The sequence below is a fragment of the Falco rusticolus genome, chromosome 12 (assembly GCF_015220075.1).
Source record: "Falco rusticolus isolate bFalRus1 chromosome 12, bFalRus1.pri, whole genome shotgun sequence".
NCBI classification, from domain to species: Eukaryota; Metazoa; Chordata; class Aves; order Falconiformes; family Falconidae; genus Falco; species Falco rusticolus.
Window position 1 is genome coordinate 25,768,254 of NC_051198.1, and position 22,007 is coordinate 25,790,260.

The window sequence follows — 22,007 nt, forward strand, 5'->3', positions numbered from 1 at the left end:
TTCTAAAATTCCTTCCCATCCCTGGAAAAAGGTGTTGGATAGCAGCTTCACTGGAACGGTGTAGTTGTCAGATTGAGAGGAACTAAGTGTTATGTGTAACAGGGGGTCTTGAGCCAGTACCAAAATGCTGATGATAACGGGTATTGATCAGTATGCTAATCTGAGGAAGAGAAGCATCATAAACTTTTTTTAAACTAATGTTCCTGAAATCACGTTTCTTGTATTAGAATGCTATGATGCATGCTTTAGAAAGAAATTACTATTTCTTCTGTCTGAGCACTTCCTAAAAACGCATATTTACAATGAAAGTTCATATTTATTAAGTTTCTAAAGGTAGAAAGACAACATCACCTTAGGTAGGGGGACTTTTGTGCTTTGTCTTTTAATTACTTGCTCAGTCCCAGCCATACACCTGCCCAGTTCCCATTCATGTTTTTCGCAGACCAATACAATGTTTGTCAGTCACATTAGCCTCAAAGCTGAGACTGACACAGGATCAGTACCGTATGAGTTAGGCTTGGCACTTTTCCTCTGGTAAGGACCAGGCAAATCTTATTTAAATGGTTTGCCTAGTCTTTTTCATGGTTGTAACAGAGACAAAACATTTCAGAAGCAAGAGAATGTTGTTGTAAAACAGTCAATCTTCACAGGAAGAGATGGGAAAAATGCATTGACAGAAAATATGTGGACCTCTCTTAATTATCAGCATTTCAACAAATTCCTCCCTGCCCGCCCCCGCCCCAGTCTTCTGAAGCAACACAATGTGAAATACCTACAGAGCAGATTTACGCTTACAAAGAGTAGTAAAGCGGGTAATACTGAGACAGACAGGTCTTGAGCAAGTCCAGGTCTTTATTAGACAGTTTTCCTGAGAATTGAAGGAAACCTCATCAATAATATCTGGTTGGTTGAAATTCAGTTTGGGTTGATCATTAAGGAATACAGTTTGGGTCGGACCTTTTAATACCCTGACCAAGGCTGCTAGGCTACTACTTTTTGATCTGCTGACTGGAAGCCCAGCTGAACTTACACAGACGTAGTAGTGAACCTGGAATGGGATCATTTCTGTCACTTCAAAACGCTTGATTGTAAGAGCCTGTTGTAGGAGTTGTACAGTAACTTAGTATGCCTATGAGATCATGTATTTAAAAGACAGAAGCTAGCAAAAGTTCAGATGTTTAGCAGGTGGAATGCTAGAGCAGATTACATTGAATTATAAATCCACCTACCGAAGAGACATGAAAAACTCTTAAGTGGGAGCTGTTGGGTTAACCTATTAGTTCCAGAAGGATCAAGAAAGGGTGGCAGGATTTGAGCAGTGTGATTCCTGTCATCCAAACACCTCATTGTGCTTAAACTTCAGATTTAACAGTATCTTTAAAAAAATTTGTAATTGTAGATACTATATAGTACTCTTTGGTTACGGATTTGTAGCCTTGCAGTAACATGATAGATTCCCCCAAAGTCTATTGTTAAATAGATTCGTACTCTGTGTGTCAGAAATGCAATATAGCAATGTGTATTCACCATCCCTTCCCCTTTAGCCTCCTCAAGAGCCAAAAAACTCAGTTCTGTGGCAGAACTTTGAACAAATCTTGAAGTCTTACAGTCAGCAAAATGTTAACTGGGCGGAGCGCAAAATTCTGTATTGTTCTTGTAAGGATACAGCTATTTGGGTCTGTAATTTGGCAGCAGCACTACATACAAAGAATTTGGTTATATCAGTGGAAAACTGAGTCTTTTGCTCTTTGTGAGAAATAACTTAATTCAGTGTTTGCGAGGCATATTTGGAGCCTGTGGGAAACTTGACTTGCTGGCACTTGTTTCACTGTTCTGTCAATCTAGTGAGCAATATTAGCATCTGTCCCTAAAGAGGCATGTGTTCCTGTTGCTGTAGGAGGGAAATTGGTTTTAGCTGTTTTAAAGATGAATATGTCCTTAAGGAGAAATTCTGGTGGTCAGAGATTCCAGCTGATCAGTCTTGCAGGCATATAAAAGATCCAGGCCACAGCAGAAGGGAAACTTTGCAAAGAATGCGGGAGAAAATTTTAAAGTAAATATCTGCACGGCATAGATAGAGTTAAGAGGCCTTTCTCCCTCCAGCCAGACTGTGAACGTATTTAGGTCAGGTGCAGTGAGAAGATCCATAGGAAAAAATGACCAGTTGGCATCACAGTCTTGAAATTAATGACTGTAGGAAGCATTGGCACACTCCTGAAATATTCCTTAGTTTCTAAATACTTCCTTTGTTATTATTTGAAGGAGTTATTTATTGTGATAGAGTTGGTATTGCAGTTACATCTATGGATCTTAACCAAGATTAGGGCATGAGTGTCAGGCACTCGGCAAGACAAGATTAAGAGATAGTGGAAGTGGAAGAGTACAAAATGAAAAAAAATTTGTGTGCTGGAGCTGCAAGTTTTTTCTCTCAGTAGTTTGGGTTTTTTATATTTTTGGTGGAGGGCTTGTATTGTAAAGGGTAAATAGTAGGGGGGAATGAACTAATGGCAACATAATTATGTGAAAGATAAGAGGAAACTGTAAGATGTGAGGAGAGGAGCAGCATTCAGATCATTGTGAATTTTAAATTGGTTTTCCCCAGACCAGCTAGTACAGATCTAATCAGGTATGGTAAATGGCACATCAACCTAAAGCTCATTTCTTCTCTTAGCAAATTATGAAGGATCGGTGGATGAATGTTGGCCATGAAGAAGAAGAACTAAAGCCATATACTGAGCCTGAACCAGATTTTAATGACACCAAGAGAATAGGTAAGACTTTAACAAGGATGTTGCATCTGATGTACTTACACAATTTTATCTTCTAAGTCAAACTAAACTCTTTTCTCGAATTAGAGATACAAACTCATTGTACAAGTAAAAGGTTTTCTTTTTATTTAAATGAGAAATTTCATTACAGTGCCCTCCTTATAACTATTGTTGTGACTTCACTGAGCTGACGTGAATCTACAAGCACAGAAAAAGGCAAATAAGATTACAGAATGCAACAGGCAGAAGGAAACAGATTTTTTTTTCGAGGGCAACAGTTTTTATCTGCCGTGGCCAGAGAAAGATCCTGTGTTGGCCCTGTAGCTATTCATAATTCTATTTGCCAGTGTTTTACTTGTTGAACTGTGTTGAAAAACACAGTTGAGAGCTTTCAAAAAGAAAATAACAATGAGAGGAGTTGTAGCCTTTTTGCTTTTGCACAGCAAAGATGATGCTGGTTGAGTTGAATCCTAGTTACCTGTTAACTTACAAGTTTTTCTCTGTTTTCATTGTTCTGAAGTTGTCAGTAAACCCAAGCAATTATTCTGCTAAATTATCTAGCTCTTTTTATTTTTAGACATTATGGTCACAATGGGCTTTTCAAGAGAAGAAATCCATGAATCTTTAGTAAACCAAAAGTACGATGAAGTCATGGCTACTTACCTGCTTCTAGGTAGAAAACCACCTGAAGTAAGTGCTGCCTAATTTACATCTTCTATTTTGGACTCTGTATCTGGCTGAGTTGAATATTCTGGTTGTCAATGTTTTTATGAACTATTCTGTAACACCTCTTTTTAAAAAATTGTGATTGATAACTTATTAATGCCTTTCTCTTCTCACATCTTCTTGGATATGTAAATGCTGAGTGTTCTTCCTGTCACGTGTGTTTACAGTTAAAATCTGAAGTAGTGAATTTGACGAGAGCAGTTACTCTTCTCAGATGTGACATCCTTTATTTCCCAGAAATGTACTCACCCTTTCTCACTCGTGTACTGTTTTATAGTATATTGCATTATTTAATAAATAATTGCATCATAGTCACTAATAAATTTGTGATAGAAAATCTTTTGACTGGTTTGGAACGAGAGGGACCTGTAGATTTTGGGGGGGGAACCACAACGTTTTTTCAAGGAATCAAGCAGAGACCAAGGGATTTATTTTTATTAAGGACTTTTTTTTCCTGCTGCTTCCTTGCCCTTCCTTCATTTCCAGGATAGTGTAGATCTGATATGTGCGTCCTTGAGTGCATTTTCCCACAACATCTCTGAACCAGAATTCCCTTGTGATGGCAGAGCATGAAGGAAATTGGTCTAAAATTATTTCTGACTCAAACTTCTTGGAAGAGGATATTTGTCTTTTCCACTGCTCTTGCTTACAGCTTAGGCTTCTTAGATATCAGCAAACTGGTGGCTGAGTTACATCTTATAAATATGTGTTCAAGGCAGTAAAGAATACTTGAATCAGTAGCACTTGATTTTTTTAACCCTTTTAACTCAATGCAATGCATTTTGAAATTGTTCTGAAACTATAAATGCTCTTTAAGCTTTTTGAATAAAAAAGGCAAAAGGAGACATTCTTTGGCTTAGGTTTTAAAATAGGCTTTTGTCATGGTCAAGATTCTTCTAATTTTATTTTGAGCATTTATTAACTTCTTAGCTTTAGCTGCGTGTTTTTAAAGCACATTAAACAGAGATGAAGTGATAAAGTTAATCCTGAAGAAAATTAAACTCTAGAGACAATTTTAAATTTAAAAAATAAAAGGCCTTTGATTGGAACTCTGGGCTTTATTTTGCTGTGAAAGTACCAATAATGTTGAATTACTTTTTTTTTTTTTTTTTAATGCTTTGAAAAACTTTTTCTTGCAGTTTGAAGGAGGTGAGTCCTTGTCCAGCAGCAACTTGGGTCAAAGGTCTCGTCCTAGCAGTGACCTTAACAACAGTTCTGTGCAGTCTCCTGCTCACCTGAAGGTCCAACGGAGTATATCAACTAATCAAAAACAACGGCGGTTCAGTGATCATGGTGGGGATGACATTCCAACAAGTAAAGTAACATACACAAATTAAGTCTGAATGTGCAGTGTTTTGTGAACCTGGCAGGTCCACCACTCTGTGCATTTGTTGTGTATCTCATCATGCTCCGCTGTGATGCTTTTATTTGTATGAATGCTTCAATGTAATTTACAGATTTGATTTTTCAGACTTGTTACTTGATTGGCTCACTAAATAAGAGCTTGAAGATGTTTCCTGTTTAGGAAGTAATAGCAAAATACTGGTCTGGATAAACTCAAAAGAGCAAACCCTTATGTTTATCAGTATATTTGGAGTTGGGGCCAAATTGTTGGTTTCCAAGAGACAACAGTTTTACCAAGTATTCAGGAAGCATTTTCAGGTGAAAGTGGTTACATCAAAAAAGAGTGCCTATTTAAAACACTGAGGGGAAAAAAATCACCTGTCATTTAAAGAAAATTATCAAATTACTAGAAATACTTCTAAAATCTTTGGCCCTTTTCTTTGCCTAATTTACACTGTTATTTGTAATTCTCTCCCCCCCCTTTTTTTTTTACTATTCTCTGTGTTAGTGTGGTGGTGTTTTTTCCAAAAAAGTAACCAATATTGTGAAGATCAATAGCTGATTTGATTTTATTTCAAGGGAATGTAAAAATCTACTGATGGAGGATTTGCCTCAGTGCATTTTAAAAAATGAGGGGGAAAGAACTGTTGTTTTTCCAAGTATAAACATGCTTTTAAACAAAGTAGTTCTAGGGTTTTCAGGGGAAAAGGATCTTTCATAGTGTTCAGAGAAAAAAAAATGCAGCAAAAAGTACTGAAAAAAATTGAAAAGTATCGATGAATTCCTTTATTCTTAATATTGCACAAATAGCATGAGCTTAAAATGAGGATGAAGATACTATTTCAGGTTTTACATATTGATGTAATATGGGAACTAGTTCTGAACTGCAAATTGGTAATGAAGAGAGAGTGGGTAAAAAGAACGTAGGCCATCAAAGCTCAATTTAATAGGTTGGTATATGTGCTGAGTTTGCAGTCATAGCTATTCAAATGCTTTTTTTGGACTCGGGGAATTATATTTAGACTATTTTGGCCAAGGAAAATGCAGTGATTATTTTTAGGTATTTATTAATACTGTTTTTATTTGGCAGTTGGTCCCTCAATTCCTCCTGCTGTGTCATACACAAAAAGGGCTCAGGCAAACAGCGTGGAAAGTGAACAGAAAGAAGACTGGGACAAGGATGTCTCACGCAAACTCAGCAGCACTACAGTGGGATCCAAAGGAGAAATGGCTGCAAGTCCACTTGTGGGTCCAGAAAGAAAGAAATCAACTACAGTTCCCAGCGTGAGTGTGTGTGCTTTTGGCTTGTTATATTTATTTTTCCCTATTTAAACAAAATCTGCCACATAAGGTTACTATAGACATAACGGTTACTGAATAAGCCACTAAGTCTATTTCTGGCAACTTTTACTGACGGACAGAAATAGGTTACAGTGGATGTCTTTTAAAATAAACCTTTCCCTTCCCCCCACAACTTTACTTTTTCTAACACTGACATAACAGTAAGCAGGAGAATGTCTGCACTTGGGCAGACTGAAGATCTCTCAAGACAAACTGTGGATATTTAGGGAAAGAATGAAAGAACAGAACCAATGTAGAGTCCTCTTTTTCTGGTTTCTGATGTATGTCTATCTACAAGGAAGTCGAGGGACTTCCTGAATCAGAGATTTCATCTTGAATAATCCTGCATAATATCCCACATGCAGTTTTTCTCTGTAAATTTGTCTGTTTACCCTTCTGAAACCAGTTCATTTTTTTGGACTTCAGAAATGGGGTGAGGGAGAACAGCACACTTGTTCCCTCGTGTGTATGCGTCTTGACGGTATTAGTTACAACCTAGCTCTTGTATTAAGAAATCATTAATTTGCTAGTTCTTCTGTTATAATATAATTTGTAATAATGTTACAATATCATTTGTAGTTTTGTAAACTGCTATAGTATTACTGCCTCAGACATCTTTTTTCCACATAGAGGAATCTCTCTCTTCTGATGTGAAAGTATCTATTTTGCCTTGTGGAAGTTCGTGTGCAGTAGTATCAGTATTTAGGATACACAATGGAAAAATATTTTTTTAAGTGTTTGGGTTTTTTTTTTAAGTTTTAAGGTTTTTAAAGACCTACCTGGGAGCAAGGTTCAAGGGGGGGTGGGTCTGGGCAGAAATATGAATGAATCATAATTTAAGATTCAAGTATACTGTTTGCTATTTAAGAGACATGCTGTATTAAATACAAAAGTTCTGGCTATCTTATAGTACAGTTGACAGGCAGTAGGAATTCTCATTGTCCTTTGGGATTCTATGTGCTGGCTCCCATCTTGAATGTTCTCTGAAGACAATATGCGTTTCTGCTAGAATTCTCTTTAAACAAATTAAATGCTGAAGTTCATTTAACTCTTAATGTTCTGCAGGCTGTGTTCGCAACACATCCACAGATGCAAAAAACATTTTTTTTTTCCTAATTTTAAATGTTTTTTCCCCCCAACAAAGAGTCTTCAAAACTATGGCTGTGTGGGTTGCTTGCAGAAACTTCTAAGATTAGATTTCATATCTGAGCCTTTCTAAAACTATATTGCCCCAAAGCTGATAACAGTCATGTATGGCACAAGCTGATATGTCAAAAATATTTCTCTGCTTTGTGAGAACTAACTAAATGGAGTATCCTTGCTATGAAGAATGAGAAGTGGATTTACTTGCCAATAGCAACTTCAGTATTTGTACATTTTGGTTCTGTTACTATTTTGGGAACTTTGTGAAAGGAAGGCTTTGTATGGGCACAATTAAGCAATAGTGGCGTCTGATGTTACACCAGTAGTTAAGGTTGAGCAGCTTCCACAGAAAAAAAGTTAGTATTTTTAAAACTCAGACATTTTAAATGAACAAAACTAATTTAATGTGGATAATATTTTAAAATACTTCTGTGCAACTTTGGGGGTAACTATGATGTTAGTGAAGGCAGGACTTCTTAAGAACATATTTATCATCTTCAGTCATACTAGTCTAACTTACGAGAGTTCAATTTCAAAAACAGTTACTGCAGTTGTTAACCTTCCTTATTATTTGGCTTTGAAACAGTTTATTCAGTAGTCTCTGCAGGACAATACTAATGCCAAAAAGCTGTAGCTATGGGGAACCTAAACACACAGTAAATCTTGTGTAGTTCATGATGCCCTACAGTACCCAAGTTAAGAGTATTTGAACTCTTTTGCCAGCGTGCATCACTATGTAATGTTAGCCCTTTGCAAACTTCTCCCAGCCCAAATCCAGTATGTACTGTATTAAAAACTGAGAACTGTACATCATGTACTCGAAGTAAATCTTCAGCAGCTAGTCTGTGCATGGCAGGTGGCAGAGGAGAATGTTTGTAGGTATTTTATGAAGTCTGTGCCAACTGAAATTTGTAACAGAAAGAAAGTCCCATCAGTATTTCTTGCTACAAGAGCTATTTGCCATGTTATCTGCATCATAATTTCTGGCTTGACTGACACAGATCAATAATATTTTCATTTTTCTCTTGAAAACTCTTTTGACAGGGGGCAACAAACTGTAAGGCTGCACAGGGAAGCTTTTGATAGATGTGTTCTCTGGGATTCCAGTTTGTTCCTTCAATCCCAGAGACCAATAATTCAGTAACGCAGTATGTGGGAATTGGATAATAATAATTAGTAAAGCAAGTGTCAGCAAAATTAAATTTCTCTGATTTCTTTTAGCGTGCTGTCACTGGTACAGTAATGAGATGATGAATGAGCTACCGGAAGATAATAGCTGATGATATATATCATTTGTGTCAATAGATTAACCTAGTACATTTGAAGGCATTAAGCATATACATCAATGGCTAAAACTCTGTCTTGATTTGTTTCCAATGCTTGCATTTTTTAACAACGTAATATACAGTATAAGAAAGTATTTAATTTTAGTCTTAATTTTCTTCTAGAGTAATGTATTTTCTGGTAGTGGAATGACAAGGAGGAACACTTACGTTTGTGAACGTTCTTCAGATCGCTATTCTGCAATACAGAATGGGAAGGACAACAGGTATTCTTCAACTTCCCCTGCTTATTAATTTGGGTGCAATAACTGCGGCACGGAAGCAGCAGGTTATGCAGTCAGTCAATACCATTGTAAAGCTGAAGCATGGTGTGAAATACATGAAGTCTGACTGTATGTTTTCATCTCATTTTCCACCACAATTTCTATGTTTGTGATGAAATATCATAACTAATGGTGTAGATCTGCCTTTGCCTCTTTTTATGGAATCACATTTATTACCAAGGGTTGTCCTCCAACACAAAGTAACTATGCTCACAACTAAGTAGGCAATAACTTGAGATGGATCACCCTAACAGTGTAGCCTGATCCTTTTTTACTTCTCCTAGTAGTCACTCAAAAAGTTTAAATTGTTAAGACTTGTCAATCCTTTTTGATACATTTTTTTTGGCCTAAATAGTATTTTAGTAGTGATGGTAACCATTTTGTATCTGTATGTGGGATGATACTTACACTCAGTTTAGTATATTTTGTTAAATACTATCTTATTTAAGACTGCCACAGTTACAGTTTTTAAAAATATGTTCTTTGTTCATCCTTGGTGTTAGTTAACCCCTATACCTGACTGAAAAAATAAAAAATTGGGTTTAATGGAGAGTAACAAAACCTGGATTTTTTTTTAGTTTAAAGCAATAGATCTTACTCTGTTGGGGGTTTAGGTACTTAAATAAAACAGTTAAGATAAAATGAACCAAAAAATCCCTAGCATGAAATAACATAATCTAGTAAACTAGTTTGGGGTTTTTTTTCTGTCTTAGTGTTAATCTTCTAATGACGCCTTTAATTTTGGAAATAGGAAGAGCATAGGGCTGTTGATCTATAGTAAAATGATGAGCTATGGAACACGTAAAGTACAGCACAGCTATTTAAAGTGCTTTAAGGAGGTATGTTAAAAAACAGGAGACTAATTTTCAGTATTTATTTCAAGTTATTAAATGGGTGTTTTAAAAAGCATCTTTCCAAATTTTTGTGTATAGTTTAAAATATTTGAACAAAGTTTGTAACAATCCTTTTTCAAAAAGAAGGAACATATGCTTTTTAGATTTAGGGTTAAAATACATACTAAAACAATTCTTATGATCTCAAAGATTGATAAAGTTTTTCTTTCGATAGATTTAATACAAAAAACTAATGAGAAGGGATCTTATTTTGAAGTTTTTCATTTTAATGTTTATTTTTTTTAATATTGAAGAGACAGACAACTCTTAATCCCTATTCCTTTCATGAGTGCAATGAATATGCTCAGCTGTCTGAGTATATTTGGAAAAGTGAAGGATAACTTTCTTCTGAGTTGTCTATTTGCCTTTCCTACAACACATTGTGTTGCAGTTGAATTTGGGTTTGATGTAGCTGAACTGCTTGTGTCATCGGATCATTCACCCGAAATCTTTACCTCTTTGCTACAGATATTTTTTAGCTTTGGGACTGTTGTTGCTAATACATTATTAATGCAATTTTGTTTATGCTGGTAGAGGCAAAGCTTTAGTTTGGCTTAAGTCATTTGACTTTTGTTTGAAAAAAATCAGTAACACAGTAGTTTTTGCCACTACTTTCATCTCTTCCTCGCCACTTAGACAAAGCAGAAATAACAGTACCAGTAGAAGGAACTGTATTTTGAAAGGGTTGGCTCAGCCTAGCAGTGGCTGGGACAGTCCAGAGAAGTACAACTTGGTCTTTTAAAAGCACAGTCACTTTCAAGTGGTAATGTGACAGCAGTTCCAAATGTTTCAGCTTTTAGGTGTTCGAGTTTGAACTGAAAATAAGGATGTTCACTTCACAAAAGGAGAATCTATTTAATCAATCTATTCAAATCGTTTGTGAATTTCTTTTTCAGTAGTTTTTACTATTTCCATGTACTCTTTGTAGTCTTCCTTTATTATTTTGAATAATGTGTCTGTAAGCTTTAATCTTGGGAGGAATGAAAAGGCCTAATTTAACACACATGGTGATTTGATTTATGGATGAACATAATTTTCTCAGAATTCTCTATTCTTCACTTTAGCTGACTAAGGCAGCCTGGTCGCTCAGCATTCTGGTTATTTAAACAGTACTTGCTATGTTCAAAAAGAAGAAATTAGTTGTTATTTTCCCTGTTTTCTGTGGGGTTTTACATTAACTTTTCTCTTCCCTTTTCATTTGCCTGTCCCTCCTGCCTTGCTGCCATGGTAAAAGCCTAACAGAAATGTCTGCGAGCAGCACATCTTCTGCAGGCTCTGCAGTAGCTTCTGCTGTATCAGCACGGCCTCGACATCAAAAGTCTATGTCTGCCTCTGGTCATCCTATAAAAGTTACACTGCCAACCATCAAAGATGGCACTGAAGCTTACAGACCAAGGTAATGAATTGATTATTATTTCTTTAATGTTGTACACTTCAAAAATCTTATTGTTCAGTTCATGATAAGCTCCAGTAATCTATTCAAAACTGTCACGTTGTGTTCTGCTTCGAAACAGTAGCTTACTTAAGTGGTGTAGGTATTTAAGCCTGAATTTGTTCATCACGCATGTTTGCATACAGTTAAAGAAGTTCCTTGACTGCCTCCCTCTGGAAGCTTCTGCAAAACTGAACTAGTTGAGTTTTAACTGATACAGCAGGACCGTACAACGCAGACGATCATAAATTCAAATGAAATACTGAAATGTTAACATCTTGGTTTTGTAGATTGCTAGGCTTGTTTCTGTCTAAAAGCACAATAGTATAGTTGCTTTTACTATTAACTGCCCAAACAGCCTTACACATTGTTTTGTGCCAGATAATTACTTATTAAGAAATATCTGTTAAGTTTTTGGAGTGCTTGTGTGTTAAAAAGTTTTGAACATACTTTTCTGGAAGAGGGCTGGGAACACTTTCAGATCTTACTACAGGCTTTTCTACCTTTTTCCTGTGTTCTATTATCTGTGTATATTTTTTTAACTGCTCTTACTACTTGAGATAATTTGATTTTGCAATGAAAATATCTCTTGATTATTTCTAAGTATGAATCATAAAAGCAAATCAGCAGATTCAGGTTTAAAAAAAAAAAGAAAAAAGAATCAAAAGTGGTGTTTCTTTCCTGTCTTTGAGAAATGGTTATCATGTAGGAGGGTTTCTAGCATAGTCTTTCTCTTTATTTATGCTTCTGTTTTCCCAGCAGTGCAACTCAAAGAGTGCCTGCTGCTTCCCCGTCTGCTCATAGTATTAGCACTACCACTCCAGACCGAACCCGCTTTCCTCGGGGGAGTTCAAGTCGAAGCACTTTCCATGGTGAGCAGCTAAGGGAGCGGCGTAATGCCACTTACAATGGACCGCCCGCCTCACCATCACATGAAACCGGTGCTTTTGCACATGCTAGAAGAGGGACATCAACTGGTATAATAAGCAAGATAACTTCCAAGTTTGTTCGCAGGTTAGTACCTCGATTTTTAAGAGAAAAAAATAAAAGCCCAGCTTATAACTAGGGCCATAATTGCAAAGTCATTGAGAATTTCCAGTTCAAGTCTGAAGTACATGTAAATTTAGCTAGAATGCTGCTTGTTTTGTGTCTACCTTCTAGAACCTGCTTTGTTTTACTTCTCTGTGTGCATTGTAACCATTATGTTTGATGAGCTGTTCTGCTGCTTTATGTTAAAGGAGCCAGAGAACACTACTCAAAAGATTTTTTTGCTCATGCTTTACAGCTAAAATACAAAGATGCTACAATTACGTTAAAATCGAATTAACTTAAATACTGAAAGCAGTGACTTAAAAATCAGTCATTATTTAATGTTAATAATACTTCACTTTTTTAATGGGATTTAGTTTTTGGCAAGGGCTATATTTACGACTTTATTGCTGTGCTTAGAGGGAATTGGTATTAACAGATTATTTCAGGGAATTCTAAAATCTGAATAAAAGTTTAGAAGTGGGCAGAAGTCTGGATGTCTGGAAATACTAGTATTTCAATCTCATGCAGCCTCATATCGGGTTATCAGGTTCTTCAAGTGTAAGTTCAGGATTCTGAAAGGAGAAAACCCACACATCCTGGACCTGCGTTCATTCCTGTGATGATGCTAACAGTAATAATACTGTGAGGAGAGGTGCTGGGAAAGATTTTCAAATACATTGTTTAATATCAAGTGACTCTTGACTTAGCAGTTACAATCGCTTTCCCAAAAGGGGACTTAATTTTCAGTTTGCCTCTTTCTAACAGTGATATACCTATAATTTTTAACCCCACTTGTGGATGTGTCCATACTGCATTATTGTGTTTTATAACAGAATTGTATCTGGAAAACCTCTATTTTCTTTGTAGAATCATGCTGTTATGTACTGAACTCTTGTTATTTCTGTGTATTAAAAAAAAAAAAAAAAGACAAATTCAAAGCTAAGTTGAGCTAGTAGTCATAAACTTGTAAGTAAAATATCATGAATTTCATAAGGTGGTATTACAAGGGAAAAAAAGAGAGAAAAAGAGTTAGAAAGCTAGAAATGCAGTGATGTTCTTCATAAAATTCATTTTACCTGGTGAGCTGTTAGTGTGTCAGTGTGTGTCTAAGTAATACCTCCTATGATAAACTAAAAAAAAAAAAAAGTATGTGAATTATTTTCTTTTTTCAGAAACCTGAAGATACAGGACTATGATCCTCCATTATTGGTACCTCCAGCATTTACATAGTTGGGGGGGTAGAGAGCTTATTCTCTGGTTTTAAAAAGAAAAAAAAGTTACCATTAAGTTAGTCAACTGTGTTGTCAGTGTAGATTTCCAGATGGCAAGCAAGGTATTTTCTGTTAAGTAACTAACCAATTTCAAGAGCACAGGCTGGTTTTTTGCGTTGTAGCTCATTGTGATTTACAGGGAATGGTATCTTGAACTTTTTTTTTTGAAGAGTGAGGCCAAAGAATTAATTCTTTCACTATGTTAAACTACAGTATTAAAATAATATTGTAAACTATGTATTTAGAATTAACAATGTAAATTGATGTCTTTTAAAATGACCTCTACTATAGAACATTTTTATACAATTTCCTGTTATGTTTTATACTGCTAAAAATACATTTTCCTATAGTGAAGGACATGTAGAGGTTTTTGTTTGCTTTGTTGCTGGTGGATTCTTTTTGTTGTTGTTTTGTTGTGTGTTTATTTTTTTAAAACTTTGGGTTGTTTGAGACTTTGAGTGGCTGGGATTATATGGGTGGAGCTTCAGGGCAGGGGGTTGCTGTTCTTTTAGTTGGTCACATAACTGCATGCTTTTTAACTTCTTACTGTTCAGGAAATTATTGTTTAAAGCACACTTTGATTAGAAGGTGTCATGAAAGAGTTTTTTACTATCTTTTGGCAAAGGTAAATGCCTCTTCTGGTAAGTATTTAAATAAAAACATAATGACAATGCTTTAATGAATAGGGTAATGAGGTATTTTGTATTAACAGTTTATGTCAAATGATACACCTCTGATGTTAGTTACTAAAGTGTTTGTGTTTTGAAAGTATTAATTGAAAATGGGTGCTAAAATGTTTGTACAGCAACACTAGGAATGTACTAGGTTGGCTTATACAATCTATGGATGTTTTTCAAGTTGCTTCAGACTAAAAAGGCATAATACAGAACAGTTACTTGGTAAAGTACAGCTCTAATTCAACAAGACAAAAAAATGGTATGTGTAACCTAAAGCTCACTGATAATCTTACCCAAGTCAGTGTTAACAGCTGATTTGCTTAAAGTTAAGCAGACGTTGAAGTCGCCTTTCTGAACTGGGCTCCAAACATTTGGTCTCGCAAATTCTTAGGCACGTCTTTAATTACTTGAACATCTTTAATTACTTGAACGTGCTTAAGCTTGGGCACGGACCAAGGCCTAAAGGTCTGGCCCAGAAGGGTGCAGAGTGGAGCCCCCCTGCACCACCCTGAGCCGCTGCTCCTCTGTGCTGCTGGAATTACATGTGGCCATTGCTCCGTCTGCAGTAGGTCGACAGCGTGTTAATTTTACCATCAGTTAAAAACACCAACACTAAACAATTACATGTCAGAGTGGAAAGAAGCAAAGGTATTCATAAAGGGAAATTAAAATTACAGCTGTGCAAAAATACTATTAAACAGTATTAGGCTTGACAATATTTTACTGGTTTTATTTTATTTTTTTTTGGTTCAGTAGCTATTTAACATTGCTTTAGATGTAGGTTTTCTTAACTTTTATTTTTCACCTTTATCATTGAATCTCAACCTTAACTTTGTTTTGAGGGATCCAAGTGAAGGCGAAGCCAGTGGCAGAACTGACACCTCAAGGTGAGGAGCCACTATTAATACTTCGCTCCTAGGTCTTTCGCATCAAGGTTTAACTGATTTCTTAAACATTTTTTTAATCAGGATGTAAAATAGAATAGTGCTTAAGTAATGTGCATTTCAAAAATGTTTTTTATTTGAGGGGGGGAGGGGGAGGGGGTTTTGGTGAGGTCCTTTATCCCTCATTTTTGCTTTCTTGCGAAGTATTTAATACAAAATTTTATTTAAGCATATTCCTTTGAATAATAAAGCCCCCTGTAGGAGTTAACCAATCGTTCAGGCACTTAAAACCATGTTTTGGCTTATAAATATTTAATGGTGTTTACTTTTGGTTTCAGTGGAAAATGCAGTATACTGTGTGTGTGTCTGTGTATATATGTATATATTAAATTTTTACTATAGTTACATACTCTGTTCATTACTAAAGCTGCTGTTTGCCAGAAGTAAACACCTTATAGTCCCTGAGAAATGAATGTCACTTTGCACCGAGACATAAGTGACACTCAGACAAAAAGGGTGGTGACTGCTAAATACTGAATTTGTATGGCAACTGCTGTACATAACTCTATAGGTGCTTTGTTAGTAATCAAGCATTCCTTCATATGCTCATTTTCCAGTATATCTGCTCTTTTGCCATGTTTCAGCATTTGGTTCTGCATTTTTGGTGTGCTTAGCACAGTGCATAATTTTTTATTTTTATGCTCTCTAATGAACAGGCATTGTAGTTTGCATTCTAAACTGGTCACTTACAGAAAGTACCAACTTAGTTTTCAAAACAGAAGGCCTTTATTTTAAAAAAAAAAACCCAGCACATTCTTAACAGGATACATTGTATAATACACAATGCGTTCTATCTATGTTAGCCCTTTGCAATTCAAAGTCTATTAGCTGTCGAATTCTTGACATGGAAAGGGAAAAGAGATTAATCAAATGTTCAAATGAAATGAAGTGTGAAGTTGCTTTCAGCTCTTGCTTTCATTCTCTAGCTTCCTCTACTTTTTGTCATCCTACAGTGTCTGTTTTGGGCTAAAAGTCGTTTGAGATCTTATCCCTGCCATGCTCTATCCCTTAATATTGTTGTGGTTCTCTGGGGATCACTCTGAAAGTTAAATTAAAAATGCTTGTTTTGACTCCTCTCTGAATAGCGATGGCTTATAGACTACCAAAATGAGAACAGCACCTTTCCCCTTGTGACGGATGGGGAGGCATTAGGCATCTCAAGTACTTGGGACAAAAACAGAAGTAGCTGGCTGTGGAATCACTTTAAAATAATTAGTGCTGTTTCTCAAAATGATTTCTACAATGGAATAAGTAATCTATTTGGTAGGGAAGCATCAGAGTAAGAATATTCATTGGAAATCACTCCCTTGAAATTTTGTCCAAGTCATTGTGTCAACTGAAAATACTTTGTGTCTACATGTCACTGTTTGTTCTGTGAAAAAGCTGCTGGCTGTGTGCTCAACTGGTTGACAGACAAGCTGTTCACAACCAAATTACAGCGCAAAATTCTGCTTCATCAATTAAACGAAAGCATGTTATCATAAGGTCTTTTTACACAGAGAGAGGTCAAAAATACGTGATAAATGCAAAAGGGGAAAAGGTGGAAAAGAGGGGAGGGAATTAACTGAGGACTTGTGAATTGCAGGGTGGGATTTCTTCTGCTGCTGCTTTTATAGTATGATTTATGCTTCAGGATTGTGTCCCTCAACTTCAGTTCTGTTGGTGTATGGCATGCTCCAGATCATGAAATCAGCAGAAACTCAGTCATGCTTTCACATAGATTCCACTTTCTTTGGAGCAGTACGGAGTAACGTGTGTCTGCTGCAATTACCATTGCACATGTCATCAGAACGTTTTGGAGCAGGGGTTTCCAAACATGCTTTGCTCCTGTGCCGCTACTGGGAGCTGCGCCGGTGCTCTAGCAGCTCCCAGCACTGTGCCAGAGCACGCGCACATGCAGGAGATGGTGCACAGCCGTTCCAGCAGTATCCATCTGACTCTTTGAATTCGCTTTCCTGTGACTAGCGGTGTGCCAATTGCAGTTTAGAAACCTCTGTTCAAGAGCTGTATTTCTCTTCTGTGTCGTGGTTATACCCCTTGTATCTTTGACTGTTCTGTATGTCACTTCTTCCAGGAGTGCTTCTGGGGAGCCAAAAGACAGAGAGAAGGAGGACAGCAAAGATTCGAAGCCGCGCTCCTTGCGGTTCACGTGGAGTATGAAGACCACTAGTTCTATGGACCCCAACGATATGATGAGAGAGATTCGGAAAGTGTTAGATGCTAATAACTGTGATTACGAACAAAAAGAGAGGTTTTTGCTCTTCTGTGTGCACGGTGATGCACGACAAGATAGCCTTGTTCAGTGGGAGATGGAAGTCTGCAAACTGCCGCGATTGTCACTCAATGGAGTTCGTTTCAAGAGAATATCTGGGACTTCTATCGCATTTAAGAACATTGCATCCAAGATAGCAAACGAGCTTAAGCTGTAAAGAGAACCTAAATTTTTTGGGATCAGGGAAGATTCATACATGATCTACACTTTGAATGTACTGGTTGCGCCTAATGTGATTGGCCTGTGAAACCCCCATGTAGAAATTGTCCTTATTGCAATAAGGTTATACATAGTTATTCAGAATTGTAAAGTTAAATCCAGTATGACCTATATTAAATAACTGTAGCTAAAGAAGTTATGTTCACATGTACAGGTAAGTATATAGAGCATTCTGTTCATTTTATGTTCATAGAGTTGTATAATAAAAAGATGACTGCTTAAATTCAGATCTTGTATAGTTGTCTAGATTTCTGCACAGAAATGTATGTTTGATGCTTTGAGTTGGAAAAGTTCTTCCCTATCATTTACATTTTTGGTGGGTTTTATAAGTCTTACCTCTATTGTGCGTTTTTTAAAAAACTTGTGTCCTGAGTCAAATGCACAAAAATAGTTTTCACAACTGTAGCATGACCATTTTTAATTATTTAAAGATCGTTCATGATTTGAACCAGAAGCCGATGAATAATTGGCTTTTGTTCTACACGAGACTGTTCCTGCTTATCTTTGGCTCTTCTCCTTGTTATTGGACAGTGTTTAGTTGAAAAAATACAAACATGTTTACAGTGTTGGCACTTACAGTTTAAAAACGTTGTTCTGCCTTGGGCCAGCTCAGAGCTGTGGGGGAACAGAAACCAGGCGTAGGTGACGTTCTGTCTGCAAATTACAGTGCTCACTCCCATGGCCCGTTAACAAATGTAGCACCAAAATGGAGAACCGTAATTATTTCATTTGAATATCATGGTGTAAAATATCACTTGTTTGCTGCCTTCAGAATACTCGAAATTCCATTTTATGGAAATATATTAATATTGGGACTGTTTAATAGCACAAGATAATCTGAAGTGTTGACCAATTGTATGAGTTAATAATACCACCTCAGGAATTAGCTTGGCTTTTGGAACATGTGCCCCCAAAGAGTACATGCAATTCCACGTAATATTTTACAGCTAAACATACATTGTTTATAATGATAAATTGTTGATTTATGCTTTCGTGGTTGTACAGTTTGTTCCCATGTAACCTGTTTGTGTTTAATATTTTACCAGATTTCTTGTATTTATTCCACATCATTATGCCTGTAATGTGCAGCTTTGTAATTAGGCACTTGCCTACAGAAAAGACAAAAAAGAAAAAAAGAAAAAACACCCACATTTTTTTCCTTCATAATGAATGATTATAAACTATGTAAAACCACTAGTACTGGTACATTTTAATACTTGTTATTTTGTACTGAATTAACCATAGAGGTTGGTTGTGCAATGTTATTTAATGTCGTAATTACTGTAATATCAACATATGGGCCCCATCTGCACACTCTTGTGAAGAATAGAAAGTTCATTAAGAAACTGTCACTTTAAAAAATAAAAATTAAAAAAAAAAAAAAGATGTGGTAAACTCTGTAACCCTAAGTTAGAAGGCTGTAAGTGTAGTAAATGTGCCATTCTCTAATGGCTTCTTGACCGAGATGGACTTTTACATACTGTACTGTGATGTAGCTTTCCTATGTAACAGTTATGTTCGGAAATGGACGTGTATTGTTGCCTTAGAAAAAGGGTGGTGTTGGAAAGAAAGAACTGTAGCCCCTTTTCTTTTTTCATCTGATGTTCATTGAAACAAAATCTGATGCAAGTCATCTTGATTCACTGGTGCACTCTATTAAAACTTACTTGAACAGTTCTCATACTAAAATACTTGTTGTTTGCCCTTTATAAAAGCGCAGTAATTACTGCAGGTAGCAAAATAGGCTGAAGGAGGCCAGGCTTCATCTTCAGCATCGTGCGAACTCGGGATTAGCATTGCATTGGTTCTGTGGTCCTGTGCTGTCCAGAAACTATCGGTGGTTTAGCACTCAGAAATGGATGTCCACGAGCTTCTCCAGAAATTCACCAAAAGCCAGCCTCAGGAAGGGTTTGTGTGTCTGCTCAATTTACCCGTAAACGTCCATGAATGTTTAGTTATCCTTGAAAACACACCGCTGGAACGTAACAGTGAGGTTAATCCAAGATCACATACGAACTTAGTCATGAAACAAAACCCTTTGCCTTTTCGGAGCGTTCAGTAGCAAAAATATAGGTCATGCCGAGACGGTAGATTAAGCGCTTAGGATAGCGCCCTGCTTTACGTGCCCCGTGCCTACCTAGCTAACTTTGCCCTAGATTGTTGCTGGGTTTCGGCACTTTGTGTAACTGGAGATGTATTAATGTTCCACAAAACACAGATAGCGTTTCCAAAGAACAGGCTACAAATTTTACTTCCACTCTCCCATGAAACGCTGCGCCCCAAAGTGCCGGTGTAATGTTTCTGTATACAGACAGCTTGCTAATGGCAATATTTCCAGCACCTGCCAGCGATTTGAAATTGCCGTGATTCCCCAACCCTGCTGACCTCCTTCCTTCTGCCCTCTTGGAAGATGAGCTGTGAACCACCTTATGCTCTCCCTAGCAAATACACTAAGGAGTATGATCTGTGTGAAGGGTGTAGCTGCACCCAAACTCATCATTTGGCTTTCCAAATCTCCTGTGCCTGGCAGGAATAAGACGGGAGGATCTGAGAAAGGAGCTTTTTCAGAATTGCTGGCTTTATTGGCAAGCAGAGCGTACTTTGTGTGGAAATCAGTGACATGTTGCATAGTGAATCCTCAGTGCCTGTTTTTTGGGTCCCTCAACTGCTGCCTTGTTACATACCTGTTTCGTGTAAGTTACTCCTTGGGTAAGAATGAGATAAGAACATTTGGATCAGAAATGCAGCTTGACTTTCACATGGGAGGGATCAGTGCAGCATTATGTCAGCGTGGCGTTATCCTGAGAAATCCAAAAGACAGTCAAATGCCACGTCATGTTCCACGGCTCTGGGAAGTGATGGGTCTCTGATGGATCTTCAGGGGGCTTATGTGTTTGATCGTAACTTCTTGGCAGCATTTCGGGGTGGGGGGGAGCAGTTGGAATACCACATGGTTCTGCTGGTTTGGTTGGGGTTGGTTTTTTGCTTGCTTTCTTTAAGGTACGCAGACACTTCCAAACTAAGTAGATCCCTTTTCATGCAGTCCAGTTTAAAACATTAACACGGATATGGGTGAATGAAAGGACTATAAACATTTGCTTCTGCTTCTCTGGATGAAAAATAATGCTTGAGCACCAAGTGGCATCATTAATGCTAATTAGTTATGATGATGCTAAGATTCCATGAGCTGTTAAGACACGTGGCTTTGGATACCCAGTGTCACACACCCAAGAGGTGCTCTGGACCTCTGAATCCAAGAACTTGTGGTTCCCCTGGTGCCATGCAAATGGAGACAGTAAATCCCAGCTGAGAGACATATTCCCTGAGGTTTTGACAGTTGAACTCTGGAAAATGAAACAAACTCATGAGGTACAAACCCAGTCTGTGGGGAAAGGTACAAACCCGTCTTGAGAAGACCGCTTACCTTTGACTATCTTTGCAATTCTTGTTTAGGGGCAAAGTATACATGCAGTAATGGATCTATAAATAGAAACCTAGATGCGAACACTTTTTAAAGTCCCAGAAAAAATACTTAATGCATTTTTCCCTTCAAAATTTTTCAGGAGACCTTGAGGCTAACAAGATGAAGGATCCCGTTCAACAGCTGCTTACAGATTACCGATCTTTTATTTCTTGATGCTACTACTTAATCAGAATCTAGCAATTATTTCATCCCTCAAACCATTTAAGGAAGTATCGCGTGCACATCTACAGCAACGCAGCAGAGCATGCGAAGTGTAACTCCTGTCCTTTGCTGCTTCAGGCTGCCGGCCACGGGGTTATCAACAGGCACTCGGGACAGGACCCGTGGTGCTCCTCTGTTTCACTGTCTCCGTGGTGTCGAGGACACACCTGCAGGTGCAGGACATAGGCAAGTTCGGCATCTGGCTCCAGCAGGTTTGGGGAAAGAACTTGGGTGGCTCAGAAAGGGGCCCTGCGGGTGCTGCCGCAGCCGGAGCCTGGAGGAGGGAGCCCGGGGGAAGGAGAGTGCCGAGGGCCGCACGTGGCCTGTGGAAGGTGTCTGGGACAGGTGCACTGAGCATGACACCCTCTCCTGGGTTTAGGTCTCCACTCGACCTCCTGGAGATGTAACTTAAAAAACCTGGTGAGGGTAACAGGAATGCCGATGCCTTTAATATAAAACAGGGGAAAGGATGAAGCACTTTTCCTACGATGACAGACCCGAGACTCGGCCCATGCCTTCTACCCTTCCGAGGAGCGGCCGAGCCGCCCGTTGCAGCTCTCCGGTTGGAGCGGCGGTGGCCAAGCGCTGTCCCCGGGGCAGGTCACAACGCCAGGCACCGGAGGCACTGGCTGAGCCTTAAGGCTGCGTCTCGGG

General features: G+C 37.8%; 1 protein-coding gene across 8 annotated transcripts in view; it reads left to right on the forward strand.

Moving 5' to 3' along the window:
* Nucleotides 1-19,357, forward strand: part of MARK1 (microtubule affinity regulating kinase 1) — a 62,367-nt gene extending 43,010 nt beyond the window's left edge. For 2 of the 8 annotated variants that reach the window (XM_037405563.1, XM_037405571.1), the window contains 9 exons: nt 2,672-2,771; nt 3,346-3,458; nt 4,634-4,808; nt 5,929-6,122; nt 8,771-8,871; nt 11,056-11,217; nt 12,013-12,267; nt 15,076-15,120; nt 17,252-19,357. In XM_037405563.1, coding sequence (XP_037261460.1) covers nt 2,672-2,771; nt 3,346-3,458; nt 4,634-4,808; nt 5,929-6,122; nt 8,771-8,871; nt 11,056-11,217; nt 12,013-12,267; nt 15,076-15,120; nt 17,252-17,606 — 1,500 coding nt within the window. In that variant the 3' untranslated portion in view covers nt 17,607-19,357. The remainder of the gene's footprint in view (nt 1-2,671; nt 2,772-3,345; nt 3,459-4,633; nt 4,809-5,928; nt 6,123-8,770; nt 8,872-11,055; nt 11,218-12,012; nt 12,268-15,075; nt 15,121-17,251) is intronic. The other 6 variants (XM_037405564.1, XM_037405565.1, XM_037405566.1 and 3 more) reach the window with 6 other exon arrangements.
* The last annotated feature ends 2,650 nt before the right edge of the window (nt 19,358-22,007 follow it).